This window comes from Chelonoidis abingdonii, chromosome 18 (genome assembly GCF_003597395.2).
Source record: "Chelonoidis abingdonii isolate Lonesome George chromosome 18, CheloAbing_2.0, whole genome shotgun sequence".
Classification (NCBI taxonomy): Eukaryota; Metazoa; Chordata; order Testudines; family Testudinidae; genus Chelonoidis; species Chelonoidis abingdonii.
The window spans coordinates 18,511,609-18,530,588 of NC_133786.1; the positions used below are offsets into that span (position 1 = coordinate 18,511,609).

At 50.2% G+C, this 18,980-nt stretch overlaps 2 protein-coding genes and 1 long non-coding RNA gene across 4 annotated transcripts in view; 2 read left to right on the forward strand and 1 right to left on the reverse strand.

The window, feature by feature from the left end:
• LOC116834159 (centrosomal protein of 164 kDa) overlaps positions 1-10,659 on the forward strand; it is a 90,421-nt gene extending 79,762 nt beyond the window's left edge. Inside the window, exons 32-33 of one of the 2 annotated variants that reach the window (XM_075073427.1) lie at positions 2,198-2,240; positions 10,065-10,659. In XM_075073427.1, the coding sequence (XP_074929528.1) occupies positions 2,198-2,240; positions 10,065-10,186 (165 nt within the window). In that variant the 3' untranslated portion in view covers positions 10,187-10,659. The remainder of the gene's footprint in view (positions 1-2,197; positions 2,241-10,064) is intronic. The other variant, XM_075073428.1, reaches the window with a different exon arrangement.
• Positions 10,660-17,012: 6,353 nt separating this feature from the next.
• DSCAML1 (DS cell adhesion molecule like 1) overlaps positions 17,013-18,980 on the reverse strand; it is a 323,770-nt gene continuing 321,802 nt past the window's right edge. Inside the window, exon 33 of the mRNA XM_075073502.1 lies at positions 17,013-17,871. Within this exon, the coding sequence (XP_074929603.1) occupies positions 17,429-17,871 (443 nt within the window). The 3' untranslated portion in view covers positions 17,013-17,428. The remainder of the gene's footprint in view (positions 17,872-18,980) is intronic.
• The window catches only part of LOC116834162 (uncharacterized), an 11,098-nt gene continuing 9,702 nt past the window's right edge, over positions 17,585-18,980 (forward strand). The window contains exons 1-2 of the long non-coding RNA XR_012657207.1: positions 17,585-17,661; positions 17,752-18,232. This is a non-coding gene — a long non-coding RNA (uncharacterized LOC116834162). The remainder of the gene's footprint in view (positions 17,662-17,751; positions 18,233-18,980) is intronic.

The following is an 18,980-nucleotide window of genomic DNA, read 5'->3' on the forward strand; positions in this document are numbered from 1 at the left end:
TTTTGACTTTTTCAAGGTCATTTCTAATTCTACTCCTGTCCACCAAAGTGCTTGCAACCCCTCCCAGCTTGGTGTCATCTGCACATTTTATAAGCAAACTCTCCACTCCATTATCCTAATCATTAATGAAAATATCGAATAGCACCAGACCCAGGATTGACCCCTGCCTGACACCACTAGAGGCACCCTCCCAGTTTGAGAGCAAACCATTGGTGTCTAGTCTCTGAGTACGGTCTTTCAACTAGTTTTGCCCCCACCTTCTGATAATTTCATCTAAGCCACATGTCTCTAGTTTGTTTCTGAGACTGTCCCATGTGACGGCGTCAAAAGCCCCGCCAAAATCAAGATCTGTCACCTCTGCTGCTTTCCCCCATCTGCTATTCCAGTAACCGTGTCAAAGAAGGAAATGAGGTTGTTTTGGCATGATTTGTTCTTAGCCGACATGGATTTGTCATTACTTATAACCCTAATATCGTCCAGGGGCTTGCAAACTGGTTGCTTAATAATTTGTGCCAGTATCTTTCCAGGTGTTGAAGTTAGTCTGACTGGGCTATAATTCCCTGGGTTCTCCTTGTTTCCTCTTTTAAAGATAGGTACTAGGTTTGCCCTTCTCTGGCCTCCGAAACCTCACCCATCCTCCAGGAGTTCTCAGAGATGATCACTAATGGTTCCCAGATTGTTTCAGCTAGTTCCTTCAGGACACCAAGGTGAATTTCACCAGCTGACTAAAATGAATAAAGACTCAAAGGCTCCGTGGTCAATCTGGGAACAAGTCAGCGAAGTCTTGAGTGCAAGCACACACCCATCCCTTCTCCCAGGGGAGATATTTGTGTACAAGAGCCTTGTGTTGATAGCTGAGCTGTGCTGTGCTGCCGGTAGCATGCCATCAGGCCTTGAGGCCTCACTGGAATCTCTGTGCCTAGGGAGACAGGAAGCTGAGTTGGTGGAAACTGGAACTAGGACTGATCTTCCTGGAAGAGAGTCTCCTTTCTCTCCTCCAGCCTCCACTGCCTTTGGGCCTACCACCAATTCCCCTCCCCTTAAACTCTTCCTTGCCACTCCTGGGCAGAAATTCTAGGGTAGGGGATGAAGCGGCTCTCAGGCCTCTGTAGCTAAAGAAGCAGATGTCCAGTTCCGCTCCATGGTCGCACATGCCACTGCTCCCCAGCGGCAGGTGCGTGTGCAGCCAGCGGCTGCTGTGAGCACAGACCACTTCCCTCACAGCTGTGGCTGGCTAAGGAATGTAAGAGTAGCCGAGCAGCTGTGCCTTGGCTGAATTTCCCAGACCTTGTGGAAGTCCAGGGCCCTTTCTGTATGCCAAGGGATAGCAATAAACCATTAACCGCTGTATTCCAGATGCCTTGGAGAGTTCCCGCAGCAGCATCCTATTTGTTACTATTTTATTTATTGGAACGAAGGCTCTTCCGTGCCTGAAACGTGACAAATAACTAGTAGTGGGGGACCGCTTGGCCAGGTTTCCCAGGCTCTGGGTTAGACAGCTGTGGAACGTCTGATTCTTGCATGTGGGATCGGGTGACCCCACTGGTAATGATACAAATGGGCATATTTTTATTTGTAATGAAAAAGCAGGGTGTACTTGTTAGCTAAACCATCTGCTCAAAACCAAGTCTGTGGGGGAGAGATTCTTTTGCTCCAAAGGGCAAAAAAGAGCATTGCTAAAGAGACAGTGCCAGGTAGAAAGGTTTGGGGGGGGTTTAAGTACATTAAAACGGCTGGATGGAAGCATCCCTGCAGAGCTTGCACCCTAGCCATTGCAGCATCCTGCGAGGGTGTGAGTGGTAGACTGTGAAACTTGCCTGGTCAGTTTCACTGTCTTCTTTCTTCTGAACTGCATGTTCAGGCGTGAATGAGGCTAGATAATGCAAATTTAATCTCCTGAGATGTCAGGGAAACAAATTAAAGAAATCTTGTTTTCAAAAACTTTTTTTTTTTTTTTTTTAAACAGGAGCATTTTCTAGAACTCTGCCTTCCAAGTGCTTTCACAAATATTAATTAATTGAAGTGTTACTCCCTGGTGTCCCTCTACAGGGCCCACTATAATACAGTCAGGGTCTCAGAGGCACTGTGAGCAATGGAGATTTTAAACCAGCCCTGCCTCCTTTCAGTGCCTTGGCAGGGACCATCCTTATGAGGACAGAACTAACTCTCTTCCGATTTCCGTTCTGTTTATTTCCAGAAAGGTGGGAGCTCTCGGCACGACAGCATCTACTCACGGAAAGGTGAGTGTGCAGCGTGCTTCTGGATCGGGGACCTGCTGAGATGTTAACTAACTGGACCAAGGCTGGGTTTGCAGGAGGGATTTGCACCCCCAAGCAGCACTGCCCCGACTCAGCAGAGCCGGCACACTCCATTTAATTAATTTTTCATCATTTCTGTGCTGATTAGAATGTACCTCCAGCCAGAGCATCTGGGAGTGTGTGCAGGATCCCAGGCAGGAAGGCTGCAGTATTTAATTATAGCTGGCAGCGTCAATAGCCAGATGCTCAACCTTGGGTATCCTTTTGGAGCCTCGCAGCTCTGACCCACTGTGCAGCTGGTGCAGAGCTCTGTGCTGTGCAGACTGAACTTCTAGCACATCTGTAATGTGCTTGTGTCTCCTCCTGCAAACCCACCCAGCTGAATTTGCAATGGAAAGAGATGGGTGTCAGAAGGTCCCTCTTTCCCAGGGCCTCATTCTCTTCCCTCCTTGCCTGGCAGGAGCCACTTTGAAATGTCCTCAAATTCTGCTGCCTCTAAAGAAGTCAAATGCTCAGCAAATAGGATTTGTCCACTTCTATTCTCAGTGCAGCTCAGGCAGTAATCGGATGAAGGCTGGTGCACTGTTGCTCTCTGCAGTGCATGGCTGGAATGTGCTGCTGAGTCGAGGGGGATTGGAGGCTGCTGCTGAGGAGGATGCAGTGTCCTGTTCTGGACAGGAACTTTGGCAGGGAATCCAGTCTGGCGACTCCTCTCTGGAGGCCTGGTAGGCCACTGGGCTGAATTCCAGCTGCTCTTGGGCCTCCTTCAGGGAAGCCACATTCAGCAGAGCAGATGATGCTTCTTGCTATGGTCTTGATCACCCTTTCCCTCCCCCTTCCACAGCAGGGCCTGGTGCTCAGCAGGTTTGGGCCGTGTGGCTTCGTGCTTCTGACCAGATGGTCGGTGCTCCAGCATGGAGCTGGCACAGAAGTGTTAGACATGCTGCTGTGACTTGCAAGTGTTTTGGAGCCAGTGTCTCTTGCTGCTTTCTGGTAGGGGCCTTGACGAGCCATTGGGAGCTTACGGGCGTCATCGTTCAGCTCTTGTCTGAGCAGCTCCTGTTTTTCCAATGGCCAGCCCTTTGAAATCAAGGTAGACTGTTAAAATTTCCCTGTTGCTAACCCTCTTAGAAGCACTCCCAAGTGTGCCTTGTGGATGTCCGATTTTCTCAAGGCTATTTGGCAGCTGCACGGCCTTGTCTGCACAAGAAAGATGCACTGACTTAACACAGTCTGTTTAGAAACGTAGTTGGTTAAACCAGGGTAACGCCTGTCGGGTTAGCTCGTACAGAATCGACTGGGCTGCACTGACGTGAATCTCTTAACCCCATTTCAGTGTCTATACAAAGGACTTGCGCTCGTTAATTAAATTTAGTTTCTAAAATGGTTTTAGTTACATGGGTGCAAACGTTCTAGTTCAAATGAGGCCTAAGTAGCTAGCCCCTGGGGATCCCGTTGTCCCTCCTCTCCAGGCTGGCATCAGATGGAATAGGACTAGCGTGACTGCAAAAGGGCTACAGGGTAATGATGTGGTCTGACGTAAACACCTGAGCATTCTCACCTGTGTGAGCTGCCGGTCATCTCTGTCCCTAAGGCCCAGCATAGTTACACAGGTCACCAGGTCCCTGTGTGCCTGCCATAAGATTAACATGTACCAATCCAGGATGCCAGGCTCCATAGCACTGGGAGCCAGGAACTACTGAATCCTATTCCTGGCTCTCCTGTGGCCTTGGGTAAGACCCTTCCCCTCTGTGGGTCTCGGTTTCCCCCTCTGAAATGGAGCTGGTAATCCTGACCTACCTCCCAGGTCGTTCTGCAGGGCAACTGATCCTTTGAAGGTGGAGAGTGCTCTCTCGGTGCGAAATGTTCTCCAGAGTTCCATATGAGAGAGGGCAGTGTAGTCTTGTGGTTGGGCATGCCAAGTGCAGGGATCCACACTGATCAGCCAGCTGTTTTTTGCTGCACCTGTTTGTTGTTCTGTAACCTGCAGTGATGGGCAGTGAAAACCACAAAGCGCTAAGTGACCTTCACCCTAACAGGGATATTTTGGCTGCTTCCCAGCTGAGAACTGGACTTGTGGGGTTACAGCAGTGCAGCGTTATCGATGGCTTCGGTGTCTGCGCAGCCCTGCAGAGATCCTTTGGCTGGTGTTTTTTTTTAAGAGCCGTCAACAGTCCACACAGATGGGGCTTATTCCTGGTTTATGCCACATGCCTCTCCCCCCTCCACCCCCCTGTCCCTGCCCTCCAACCGCTTCCCTGGCCCCCGGCGTTTGATGGTGCCGAGAGCAGGATTTATGGGCGACAAGGCCTATTGTGAGCAGGCAGGCAGGAGCTGATTCCCAGTGTGGGCTGTTTTATGTGTCTCTTACTTTGCAGTTTGTTTTAGGCTGTGAATAAAAATGGGTTCAGGTGACACCGCTGAGTTTACACGGCAGCATCTGGCACCGGGATATCTGATCACGATTAGGGGGGTGCTTAGCTGTGACACATTCGCTTAAAAGAACGCTGCCATGCTGCTTTGATTCCGTTTCTGTTGAATTTCACAATACCTCCCTAATGCAACATTAAGCATTGGGCAGGGAGCACTCCCATTTATCAGCACGAGAGCTTTATTCTGTAGAGTGCCACACTTCTTTGTGGGCGCCAGGGAGTGAGCATTGCACTCAGTGATGAAAGGCGAGGAGGGCTTTGGGGAGCACAGCTGTCTAAAGAATGGGATTAGTGCTGGCGGAGAGCGAGGGTGAGTTTTCCCTACTGTATCCACTTGCCCGCTCCACCGCTTTTCTGACCTGGAAGTTGCCCATACAGACCCTCGCGGGCCCTTGGGGGACTGCACCGTGCACTTGGAACAGGGCTTTGGTGTAGATTCCTGGAAAAACAGGCTGAGAACAGCAAACTCATTGAACTTGTGGCCTGTGGTGGGAGCCTGGATTTCGTCCTTGGTAGCACCTGGTGTTTGTTCATAGTCAGTAATGGAAAAAGGGTTTCCTCTGCATTGGAACAGGGACTCGGCGCCTTACGTGATGACCTCTCTATAGAATATATGGCAGACAGAGGCTGATTTGACCAAAGGACTTTAAGGCAGAGCCCTGAAATAATTCTTCTCTGCTTACCCCAGTACCTGGGTGATGGCTGAGAAGTCCCACAGGCACCGCTCCAACCCCCAGCTATGATGGGTTCAAATGACCCCTCCCCATTGCTGGGCACAGCTAGCTTTGTGGTTTTATTTCATTTCTGTCTACAGGGTGCAGAAAAAACAGGTGTCTTGGTAAAATGGGGAAAACCTCTGGGAGCTTTCTACCCCAGAGAGGGCAGGGCACTCCCTGAAAGCTGCAGTGAGATCTTCATCCAGACTGTAGGCTCTGTTTAGTGTGAGTAACGGGGTCTGCACTCCCTCTGGGCTCTGGAGGGATGTGAAACATGCAGGACCATGACTCTGTCTCGAGCAGCTCGTCTCCTTCATGGCAACAGTGGTCACTTGGCCTCGTGTTCTGGGTTATCCTCTAGCCCTGGAAGTGGGGAGTATTTGGGGTGACAATCAGTCTGGGATCTCTGAGGCCCTCACTCAGCATTTTTGCTGTATGTTCTCAGAAATTGAAAAGAACTTGTGCAGTGTGTCAAGAGCTTCCCTGGTTTTCACAGTCCCGGGGCATGCAACCTTTCTGGCATAGCTGCATTTTTCGTCACATGAAATGAACTATAGGCCTGCTCAGTCCCTTGCCTTGGAAGTGCCCTGTACGACTCCACAGAGCCCAGGTGATTAATTACCAGATGCTGCATGGACTTGTGAAGCGGCTGTGTGCAATATAGCAAACAGGGCCTGCAGGGTTAGAATAGCACAGGGTACCCAGAACCCCGCCTAGTCTCTCTGTGTTTAACTGCCTCTGGGAGTAGCCTTTCCATCTCCTCTAGCTGCTGGAGGGGTGGGCGAGCTCTGCTGAGCGTCATGGGTGTGGTACGCCGTGGAAATTGAATGGCTTAGCATCATTCCAGCAAAAGGATTCCCTTCCTTCCTCTGGCTGCCTCCGAGATGCCGAAGCGGCACAAAGCTGCTGGCAATGTAGATGATGATGTGGCCGCAGGTGAGCGAGAGGGCTCTGAAGCCAAGCGTACCCATTGGGGTACAAATACAGCAAGCGAGAGACCTGGTCTGCTACGCAGCGCTATCTCAAATGCCAGCTATTAATTCGCTGCCTTGGTGGAAGGGGCCGTGTGGTTCAGGGGACTGTCAATAGGCTAGTCACAGCCCAGAGTCTGTGGTCTTAGTTGACATCCAGACTAGGTTGATGGTGGCCAGAAGCTATTACCAGGTGATGTCTGTTCTGTGACCTGCGTGTAAGGAGACTTGTAGTTCTTGGACCAGTCCAGGGAATAGTTCCTGGAGCTACAGCAGGTGTAAGTGACCTTGTCATAAACAGATAAGAAAAGTTAATAGCACAGAAGTACTTTATATCTCGTTGACTATAAAGGGTTAACAAGGTCAGTAAGCCTGGCTGTCACCTGACCAGAGAACCAATCAGGAGACAGGGTACTTTCAAATCTTGAGGAAGGGAAGTTTCTGTGTGTGCTGTTAGTTTTTGGTGGTTGTTCACTCTGGGGGCTCACAGTGACCAGACGTGCAACCAGGTTTCTCTCCAATCTCTCTGATACAGGCTCTTATCAGTTCAGAATAGTGAGTACTAGGTAGATAAAGTGAGTTAGGCTTATGTTTGTTTTCTTTATTTGCAAATGTGCATTTGGCTGGAAGGAGTTCAAGTGTGTATTTGGCTGAAAGGAGTTCAAATTTGTATTTTTGCTGAAAGGATTTTAATTTGTACTTGAATACTTAGGCTGGGAGGGTATTCCCAGTGCCTGTAGCTAAAAAACCCTGTACCTAATCCATCTTAAATTTACAAAGATAATTTTTTTCTCTTTAATTAAAAGTTTCTTGTTTAAGAACCTGATTGTTTGTTTTTTATTCTGGTGTGAGACCCCAGGGGACAGGGTCTGGATTCACCAGGGAATTGGTGGGGAGAAAGGAGGGAAGGGGGAGAGAGAGGCTTAATTTCTCTCTGTGCCAGGATTACTTTCTCTCTAGCCAGTGGTTGGAAGGGGAAAGAGAAGGAGGGAGGAAGGTGAATTTTCCTCTCTGTTTTGTGATTCAAGCGATTTGGAATTCACAGTGATCTTCCAGGGGTAATCCAGTTGGAGGGGAAGCCTGGAGATGGCAAGGTGGGGAAAGGGTTTACTTCCTTGGGTAAGATCCAGATGGGTCTGGGTCTTGGGGTTCCCCGGGCAAGGTTTTGGGGGGACCAGAGCGTACCAGGCACTGGAATTCCTGGTTGGTGGCAGCGCTACAGGTTCTAAGCTGGTAATTGAGCTTAGAGGAATTCATGCTGCTACTCCATCTTTTGAACGCTAAGGTTCAGAGTGGGGAATTGTACCATGACAGACTCTTTGTGCTGGTCTCAGTGGAGATAAGAATGGCCAGACTGGATCAGACCAGCGGTCCATCTAGCCCTGTATCCTGTCTGCCGACAGTGGCTGGTGCCAGGCGCTTCAGAGGAAGTGAACAGAACCGGACAATTATCAAGTGATCCGTCCCCTGTTGTGCAGTCCCAGCTTCTAATGGTTGGAGATTTAGGGTTGCTCAGACAATGGAGTTCCATGCCTGACCATCTTGGCTAACAGCTATTGATGGACTTATTGTCCATGGATGTATCTAGTTCTTTTTTGAACCCAGTTATACCTTTTGGCCTTCACAAAATCCCCTGGCAGTGATTTCCGCACATTGACTGTGGGTTGTGAGAAGAAGTGCTTCTGATGCGTCTGACGAAGTGGGTATTCACCCATGAAAGCTCATGCTCCAATACATCTGTTAGTCTATATGGTGCCACAGGACCCTTGGCGACTTCCTTCTGTTTGTTTTAAACCTGCTGCCTCTTAATTTTATTGGGTGACCCCTTGTTCTTGTGTTATGTGGAGCGGAAATAACACTTCCCTAGTCGCCTTTCTCCCCCCATTCATGATTTTATAGACCTCTGTCATTTCACCCTTTCGTCATCTCTTTTTTTTCTAAGCTGAACAGTCCCAGTCTTGTTACTCTCTCCTCCTATGGAAGCTGTTCCAGACCCTCAGTCATTTTAGCTGTCCTTCTGTGTACTTTTCCCAGTGTTAATATATCTTTTATGAGATGGGGCGACCAGAACTGCATGCAGGATTTGAGGTAGGGATTTACGGAGCGGCATTAAGATATTTTCTGTTGTATCTATCCCTTTCCTAATGCTGCCTACCATTCTATTCGCTGTTTTGACTGCCGCTGCACATTGATTTCAGAGAACTATCCACAATGACTCCATGATCTCTTTCTTGAGTAGCACCAGCTAATTTAGACCCCATCTTTTTCTAGATATATTTGGGATTATGGTTTCCATTACTTTTCACTTATCTGCCATTTTGTTGCCTAGTTTAGTGAGATCCCTTTGTAACTCTTCACAGTCCGCTTTGAACGTAACTGTCTTGAGTAATTTAGTATCAGCTGCAAATTTTACCACCTTGTCGTTTACCCCTTTGTCTAGATCATTCATGAATACGTTGAACAATACATGTCCCGGTACAGATCCTTGGGACACCCCACTTTTGCCAGTTGTCACTGTGAAAACTGACCATTAATTCCTACCCTTTGTATCCTGTCTTTGAACCAGTTCCGGATCCATGAGAGAACCTTCCCTCCTTGTCCCATGACTGCGTACTTTGCTTAGGAGCCTTTGATGTGGGACCTTGTCAGAGGCTTCCTGATGCTAAGAGAAGTGCTGAGAATTCAGTGGGCCATGGTGGCCTTCGCTGTCTGATCTGTGGTTGAATAAGGGGCATGAGTCTCTCCAGGGTCATCAACCCAGCTACTCTCCCCAGTGCTAAATTCACAGTTAAAAAGAGAACTGGATTCTCCTTCCAGTTGTGTTTAGAGTTGAGTTCCCTAAACACTGTCTTCTGTGAGGAACTTCCACCAGGAGCAATTCCCACCCTTGTTGGCCATTCGGGACTCCCCAGCACGGACTAACGAGACCACCTTGGGGCAGGATGGGGGATAGGTGTGGTTAAGAACCCTAGGTTGGCCCTGGTTAGCTGGCTGGGCAGGTTTTGTTCTGTAGAAATGTGGCAGCCTGTTTGTGTTGGCCTGGAGAGATGAGCAGCAGATTAAGGATGTCGTGTGGACGGATGGCAGATAAGGGCCCTGCATCCATGACTGTGCAGGAGCAGAGGTCTGTGGGTGGTCAGCATGGAATTAGAGATGCCTAACACCTAAAATCCCTAGATGTCAATCGCCGGCCCTGCCCCTCCCAGACATATGGGGGCTTGTGTAAGAGTGCAGCAGAATTCCCGGCTCCGAGGTCTGCCCATCACTGGGGGCAGGAGGCTGGAACCAGTCTTGGCCAAAGGCCCTAGCGCCCCATTGCCTCGAGGCTGGTGAGTTACAGTCAGTCCTGTTTGGCAGTGACTGGCCATTGCCACCTGATGTCTGACTTGTAGCCCCGGTGAAAAGGGTTGTTCCCAGTGGACAAGCACCCATGTGCCAGAAGACCCACTGCCTGTTGGCACAAACTGGGTCCTGTGGCGGTGGTGTTGGCAAGGCAGAGGCTGCCCGGGCCATGTACAGTGAATTCCTTCTCGTCCCTAGGAGTGGTCAGTGGTGACGTGCCGGCAGGGCTCTGCTGTCCCCCTGCCCTGCGGATCTAGAGCTCAGCCGGCAGGGCTGTCGCTGGTGCCTTTCACCGGCACGTGCCCAGGCTGTTGGATTCATCGTGTTCTTTGCCCATCTCCCTAGGTAACGTGGTTCCTGATTTGAGCAGCAAGAGCAAGTGCCTGTGTGACCCGACCGAGCAGGCTGCTGTCACCATCCAGACCCACTACAGGAAATATCAGCAGCAGAAGCAGGAGAAGAAATAGCCAGGATCCCTTTCTTACGTGTGGTTGTGTTGGTTTTCCTTGTGAACAAGAAGTTTTTCAGTTACTGTTGTGGTGGCTTCCTGGATCCACAGTAGCCTGCTGTCTGCTCCCTGCTCAATGGCGCTGTCTGTGTGCAGACGTTTAGAGACATGTCCACGTTTGTCAGGGTGTCTGTGCTGGCCCTCAATTGCAAGCCTCGTGACAAGCCCATCCCCACATATCATAGTCCCAGCCAGGGGTCTGAGCAGGGCGCAGGGAGAGCAAGTGTTTGACTGGAAGGGAACTGGAGTCCAGAGACTGAGACAGAGCCCAGGTTTGAGAGCTGTGGGCCCAAATTTCAGATTTATGGATGCTAATTGTGCTCCAGCACCCTAACACCATCTTCTGTGCTGGAGTGTCCTAGTGCCCATCGGTAGGTGCTCGTTTCTGCACACAGCTCTTTTCCCATCTTTCTGGCCTCTTGCACCCAAGGAAGTGGGTGGGAGTGGGGGGGGGCACATCTAGCATGTCTAAGTGTCTGGGCCTGTCTGAAATTGGCGTAGGACAGAACTTCCCTCCCTCAGTGCAGTGCAGTTGCAATGCCAGGCTAGGTTCACTGGGGCCCCTCGTGGGATAGATGCTGGTGCCACCATGAGCTGCTCGATCTGGAATTAATCCCTCTATGGTGAACTGCCGCTCTTGGGCCAGCTCCACCGTTTGCCCATGTGGCAGCAGTTGACTGGGCAGGAGGTAGCAGCCCCATGTCCACGTAATAACTAACCCGGCGTGGCAGGGCATGTCCTGCCTGCACTGGAGCCCTTGTGGGAGCAGGTCTGTGTCCTGGAGCAGCAACAGGGGCCAGTGCTAGAGAGCTAGGTACTTTTAGTAGGACAGAAGCGAGAGAGAGGGCCCCAGGTAACTTGGGGGAACTGGCAGCAGGGGCGGTAGGGGTTTGTGGTAAGAGGATTGAGGAGCTGGGAGAGGTCGTGGGGTCACGGGGGTGGGTGGAGCAGCTGGGAGAGGCATAGAAAGGAGGTGCTTGCAAATGCCTTGAGCAAGGGAGGGGGGAATTGGGGCGGCTGGGGTTGGGTCACATGGGAAATGGGGAGAGGGACAGGATGCTTGCTGGGGAGTTCACGGGGCAGGGGGGTTAAAGGGGGGGGTCTTCTGGCTGGGAGGGAATTTCCACGCTCATCCTTGTCCGCAGCATCCAAAGGGTTAGTTGCTCCTACGTCCCTTTGAACTGGGTCTCATTCCCATCTCCATTTGTAAAACTTTGCTATTTTATCTTCAAAATAAATGAAACCCCAGCTTCTCCCTGTGACAGAGCCTGGAGGAGGGGGCTAGGCCCTGACCTGGGCAGGGGATCAGCAGCTGGGTCTAAAGGGCTGAGCACTTGTGTCTGTGTCACTGAGCAAGGGACAGGAAGGCTCATTTGGGCGGAGTCCTTAGCAGTGTGGTTATGCTGCTCTTGCAGCTCCAAGCTTGTTGCTTTTAAGTAAGTCTCTGCTGATGAGCAGCCTCCCTTTAGGCCTCGGCCTGGCTCTCTCCCTTGGAGCTTGGCTAAAACACCTTTGGGGCTCCCCTGTGCGTCTGGGACCCCCCAACCAGCTTGTGCACTGGACTTGCCACCCCAGGAGGCAGCCGGCCTTCACCATGACAGCGTTTTCGTGAGTCGCAGCGGGCAAGGGAATGGGACTTGCAGATGCAGACTGTGAGCTAACGATGACTTTCCTGGGGAGCACTGTCACCGGGTGTAGGTTGGGTGTTGATCTGTCTGTTTTCACTGCCCCCCCCCCCCCATGTGGGCGCTGACCAGCACCCCTGCAATTAACTTGATACACAATTGATGAATCTTCCCTGTCTCCTTTCTGCTGATATGTCACCCAAACCTACAGTCATTCCCTCGGCTAATCGCTCCCGTCGGACATGGGGCTCGTCCCACTGCTGTGCTCTGTATGTCATCCTGTGGCCTAGCTAGTCAAGTAAGAGACCCACTGTTTGCCTAGAGGAGTTTACGGTGCCCTCAGTGTTAGGCCAGAACAGTGCATGCAATAGAGACGGGGGTGGTGATAAGCTCTCACAGTTGTATATGGCTAGTGGCGTGTGCCTCCCGGAGGTGGGGGTGGAGTTCCGCTGTCCCTGTCTCTCTCAGAGTTGTATAAGAGGACAGTGTTTTTGAGGAGTGGCGGTGGGGGATCTACAGGGAGCAGGGTAAAGGTGTGAAGTCCTGGGATGTGTAATTGCACTGGGTAACCCAGGAAGTGCAGTGAGAAGGTCATTGCTTGAGGGGTCAGGACGGGTTGGCCAGTTACGGTAGAACAAGTCAGGGAATTCTAAAGGCTGGTGCATTACAGCACTCCAACAGCTGTAAGTGGGGAGATAGATACTCTACTCTGCCCTGCTGGGGGGCGGGAGACAGGCATGGTGACCCATGAGGCTTCTTGTGCACAAGATATTGCTACTGTTGAACTGTATTGCTCAGGCCCCTTCAGAAGGGTTCTCCTCAGCTGCCTCCTTGCTGTGGCTGAGTGATTCTGTGCAGTGCCCCCAATGGACTCTGGCCCTTAACGCTCCTTGAGTGCTCCTGGTCCCCCATCTCTAGCTCCCCTTCCCCTTGTGCCCCCAACTGCAGGCTGACCTAGCTCCCTCCCACATGGCCGTGAATGCTGCTGCACTCCCAGCTGCATGATGTGTTAGTCAATGCTTGTAAAAAGCTTGCTTTAACTATGTAAAGCCCAATGCCAATGCTCAGCGAGGGTGTTACTGTCTCTGGGTTCTTTCCTCTCCACAGTAGTTCTTCTGCCTCCTGAACTCTGATCTCCTACATACTGGTTCCAAGCCGTGGGCTAGTGACAGTTTGTTCTCCCTCTGTTAATGCACAGCTGATTCCAGCTCCTCTGTGCAGAGGGTTGTTAAACAAAACAAGAGCTAGCAAAAGCCTAATAGAGTCTTTGTTACTTGTATTGCGGAGGCACTCGGCCAGGATCAGGGCCTCTTGTGCTGGCTGCTGCACAAACAAACACAAGGTAACGGGGACACACACTAGATGCATGTCCTTTCAAACTTGGATTTTTTCACTCAATGTTTTGCACCTCCCATGTTTTAAGGCAGGTGAAACAATAGGGAGTTGAGTTAAAGACTGGCCAGTTTGACTTGATGTCCTTTCCTTTAGACAACTCTCCCCTCCCCTGAAATGCTGGTTTGTCATTTCCTACAACTCTATGCCTGTCACAGCGACAGTAAATGGGGCTGGACTGGGGCTATGGTATTTCCCCATCTGTCTCTAGTGGTGGAAATCAATCCAGGTTGGATAAAGCTGTGCAATACCAAGGCCTGTAGTTGCATGGGAAAGTACAATGGAGAATTCTTGTTAGAATGTAGGACTGAGATTTGTACCAGCTATGTGATAATAAAAAAACGACCGTCTAGTCTTGTGCCTTTCTTTATTTTGCCAACCCACTTGGTCACACAGCAGAGAGTATTCTTGTCTCTTTTATTTGCAGTTCTGGGTTGAAATTTCACACCTCAAAGGAACATGTGGTCTCAGACTATAGCACGGGTGTTTGTTTAAAGGGCCCTCCACTTAGGACTTGTGCCTCTACCTTGTTTCAGACCTGTTCAATAGTAGCAGAAATGTTTTTTTAAAGAAAGATTGTGAAACTATGTTAGTTTGCTTATAAACATTCCTGCCTTGGTCTAATGGGGAGAACCAGAAGGTGACTAGTCTCAGTGTAAAATCTAACCAGCATCCAGGCTTTGTTGCCCTGTGTCTGCCCATCCTTTGTAGAGCACATGGTGGCATTTTCCCAGCTGGCACGGGGTGGTCTCTGTTCCCTGTTAGCTATTAAGTCCTCCAGGATCTACCTCCTCTCAGCCCCCAGTGGGGGGTTTGACCCATCTCTTCCTTTGGTTTTTCCTTGTACGGGTCCCTTTTTCTCCAGCATTTCCCACCTGGGCCCTGTGTTTCCGGTTGGTCGGTATTAGTCTAGGATTTTTACTCATATCCCCCTGCTTGTGGGTCTGGGTCCTAAGCTGACCCCTTTTTCTCCTACCATCCATGGGGGTGGTCTCCAGCATACCTCTCTTCACATCCTTAAAGGGAATGGGTTCCAGTCAATCAGTCCCCACAACCACAGGATGGGGGGGACCTGACCCTCCCACACACTTCTACTGGGATGCTGCTGCTGGAGAAGGCTTTTTTCTCCCCATGTATATGCTCCATTTCTAGAGCATGCACCCCTCCCAAAACTATCACGATGTAACCAGCCTGTTCTGCAAGAGTGAGTAATTGGCCTTCAGTGAAATAACCTCATCTCCGGTTGCCAAGCCACCCCTACCGGAATAGTTCTCAAGCCCTTCTGAGAGCTTCTTATCAATCACCCCAGTCCAGCCACAAAGTTCCCCCAGACCACATTCCATAGTGAGCTGACCCACTCGATGTGCCCTTTCCCCAGCACTGCTAGCACGGTGTAGCCTGTCTGGGCACGTGGCTTTCCTTTCTTCCTGTCCCACGCCTGCAGATCATACTGCTTGAGGCATCTCACCTGCCTCCTTCCCCTGCTGGTGTTGGACAAGCTGCTTTTCTTGTAAAATCTTGGAACGCTCCTTGGCCAATTTTGCCGCTGCCTCTGTCATCTCTGGTTGGTGTCTCCTGCCCCAGACCCTAGTGGAAGGCTCTGCGTCATATCTCAGCATCCAGGACCATGTCCACATCTTGCCTCAGCCAATAGTTGGTCCAATCAGTCCCAATCTGTGCAAATGCTCTGGGACTTACCCCATATGTCCACCTGGCTCCCCTATATTTTTGCCGACACAAACCTGCATGGTTAAATATCACAGCATTTAACACCTCATTGTTCTTGGCCTGTTCTTTGCTCAATGCCAGGTAAGCATTTGGGCATCTCCTGAGAGGTAAGGGCTAACGGTATGCCCACAATTCTGAACCCCAGTCCACACCAGCAGCAGTGCTTTTGAAAGTCAGTTCGAAGGCATTGGGACCCTCCCTGGGCCCAGCCCCACCTCAACTTCCCTTCCCTGTGGCGGGACTTGTCAGAGTCTGTAATAACTGGTGCTGTCCATGGGCCTACTCCTCCAGGAACTCTTGAAACGCCTGCCATTCCAGTGGGGCTTGGTGTGGTGCCTGCTGGCTCTGCTGGAGTGCCTGGAGCATCCTCCATTTATTTTTTTTTTTTTTTTTTTTTCCTCCAGATTCAGTCTGTCCTCAGGCTGGCTGCTTCCCAAGCTATCCTGGCCAAGCCCCCACCTGTGAAGGGGATCTCCCTTCAGGTCCCGTCAACCCATGTCTCCTGTAACCAAACCCAGTACCCCACGTGCTCCAAGTTATCCGTGGGCAGCTCCCAAAGGGCTGTCTGTCCAGCTGTTAGCAGCACCCGTCCCAAAGCAGAATCTAAAATCCTGCTGGAATGTTCTCTGTAGGAAGCCAGCTCCACTGTCCTATGCATTGAATTTAAATTGTTACACTCAAATCTGTTTCAGAGCAAAACTGCCCTTGGAAAATGAGGTTCTACAGAGAGACTAAAAATCTATTGGCTGTGTAAGGAAATGTAGAAAATGTCTCCTAATTAATGGTAGCCAGGATTTATAGTTTAGTTAAAAAAAAAAAAAAGCTCTTCTCCTGTACTGTAATAATCCCATCTGCATCTTTTCTCTCTGATGAAGAACGTGTTCTGTTCGGCATCTCGTTCATGGCTGTAGCCAGCTACCTCCCTCGCTCCTGTTGGGAGAAGGCAAAGGTTTGGGAGAGTCCAAGTCCTTCCTCTGGAAGAGCAGATCTGTCGGCAGGGAGGGTCGTGCACACCAGCACTACTCAGAGCTGGAGGCTAGAACAGCACTTGACTTCACACGCTGCACCTCCTCTAGTGTCAAAGGAGAACCTCAGCAATGGAACTTGGAGTGTCAGGTGGATGTCAGGGCTTCTGAGCCTTGAGAGCCCCATGGCTCAGGGCTTTAGACCTGTGGGGAGTGCTGGGGCTTGGGGCTCACCACTGCTGCACTCCTGGTTTCAGCTGGGGGTGGGGAGCACTGGGCTTTGATGCTGCGGCTGAAACTGGCACATCCCATGTCTAGGGGCCCCTGGGGAGGCTGAAGCCATGACGCCCCCCTCCTGCTGCAGCCCCAACACCCCTGTTGAAGCCCTGAGTACCAGGGCTAAAGCCTCAAGGCAGTGAAGTATTTGCTTTGTGTCTCTGTCTGTTGTTGCCTGGTTACTCCAGTCCCAGAGGGCGTCTGGTTGCCTGGTAAGTCTGTAACTCTGGTGTTTGTTTGTATCTTTGAGGTTCTCCTGTACCCAGTTTGGACCATTTCTACTGGAGTCCTCTTGAAGTCATAGGCCGCTGCCCTGGCACATGCCTTTGCAGGACTCCGACCATAGCCAGCTTGTGCATTCCTAGCAGCGTCCTTGCACCTCACTGTAGTGCCACTGGTTTCCTCCTCAGTGAGTCTGCCCGGCTGACTCGGAGCCACTGGGGCACTATGTCTGCTCCCGGGTCACAGCTACTACCGAGAAGCAAGACAAAAGGTAGGCAAGAAAGCGTACGCCCTCGCAATGTCTGGTGCCCCCAGGAGGCCTGACACTTGGCCTCTGGATAGCATGGGATGGGGAAGAGGCTCCTGCTGATCTGTGATGGATTGGCTCGTGTCTCTCCATTCAATGCCTCCCTGCAGGCTTTGTGTCCTGGCTAAAATTTTACAGCCATGGTTTTTAGGCAGATGTGCAAACTGCCAGGAACACTAAACCCTTCTCTCAGCTATTTTGAGCTCGTCTCCCAACCCAGTCCGCTTCTACTGCAGTCCTGAGGCTTGAATCAAGTGGAAAACTCCAACATAGAAACATAACTTTTATTGCACACAGCGCTGGGTTTTTTCATAGAAAAAGGTTTTAACACATAAGCATTTGCAAATCAAAGTAACTCCTGTTGTTTTCAGAACAGTAAACAGCATGCAATGTCTTCAAGAATTTGCTTTTCAAAACCACCAATAATATCAGGGAAAAAAAATTGTTGAGTCTTTTTGTGCCCCTTTCAAAATGAAGTGAAATATATATATAAGATCACATATATATATTTTTTTTTAAAATCTGTAACATCAAATTCTTTGTGCCCTGGTTTCTTTTTCAGTTCTGGAGAAGAAGAAAATAGTTTCATTTATACAAAAGAGTTCATTATGTACAAGAGTTTATTTTATTTCAATATAAATAATGCAGGAAACCAGCAGTTTATTTTAAATTGGTTTTCTAGTTTCCTACACAAGAGTGTAGGATTTGGAGTATGCTCCAGCCCCTTGTTTTTGAGATCTCCCTATACCAGATGTGCTCATTTCTAGTAGAGAGTCTCTCGAGCCTCCCATTTTGGTGTGTGTGGGCATGCGTGGCTCATCAATGGTGGTAGCTGTGGGATCGGTGGCAGGAGCGGAAGCAGCAGCTGTAGAAGCAGAAGCGGAGTTTGCCGAGACAGGCATGGTGAGAGTTCTCTGAGGTAAAGTAGTTGTGGAGGAGCCCGGCTGCGGCAGGCCCAAAGGCTTGCTGCCTGGGTCTAGCGTCATATGCCTCGCTTGCGTGTGATAAGCCCTAGCTAGGTTTCGGATGGAGGCTTCCCTGGGCGGGACCACTGGAGAAGGATCGTGGATGTCAGGCTTGCGGAAGAACGCTTCTGATTTCATGTACAAGGGAAGGTTGCAGTAATCACCTGCAGGGAACAAAGACAGAGGTAAGGTGTGTGAAATGGCTAGCAGTTTCGCGTAGAGTGTGGGAAGCAAGGGTACTGACTGAGCCCTGTGCGTGCCTGAGAACAAGCGCCTGTTTGTCTTTTGCTTTTCATAGCTGTCCTCTTTCTACACCAGCACAAATTGTTTGTGTGCGTGCTTTCACCCCAAGAACCTTGCTCTGCCTTTGCTCTTGTCTCTCTTATCAGGATCAGAGAGGCAAGATCCCTGTTCTGTATGTGCACCACTGTTTGATACTCATCTCTGAAGATAAATAAAGAACCCCATGCTATGAAGAGAGGAAGTATCTACCAACCATTTGGCTGCTCTCCCTGCCCAGTAATGGTAAGGAAATTACAAACCATGTGAAGAGTTATTTTCAGTCTTTCTTACTGTATCTTTGGGATAGCCCTTATGTGTTTTTAGCTGCTGCAGCTGTCATAAGACTGCTTGGAGTGTTAAATATTGTTCCATTGCAGGAACAGCAGGAGTCTTACATTTGATATCTTCTGCAGTAACGTTTTGCGAACACGCATTAGCTGATGAATCCACCCTGATGTAAAGTAGCATTGTCAGGGGGAAATGGAAGCTTGAGAATAGGGGCCTCTGCTGGCGAAGGTGGAAGAAAGATGCAGAGGCTGGAGTCCCTTTTCTCTTGTTCTGCCCATGGGCGTCATGGCTGAGGTTCTAGAGGATTATTTCTTTCTCGCCTCCCTCAGCCCTGCAGCTGTCAGTGGAGGGGTGGGAAGAAGGAAACCCGTGCCCCAGGAACATCACTGCCAAGGCAGAAGAGGGGCCTTGGGCAGTAGGGGTCCCTTTCTGTCTTGCTTCCTTCCTGAGATTGCAGATCATGAAGTAATGCAATGCAGGCGGCTCTTCTACCAATCACAGGAGATTCAGGCCTGGTGAATGCTAAAGCTGGAGTGATGGTTATAAAAGATAATACCAACCGTGGCCCCGGTATGAATTCTGTAGAGTTCAGCACCTGAATGGTCTGTGAGGGGATGTTGGATGGGATGGGATCTGAGTTACTGCAGAGAATTCCTTCCTGGGTGCTGGCTGGTGAGTCTTGCCCACATGCTCAGGGTTTAGC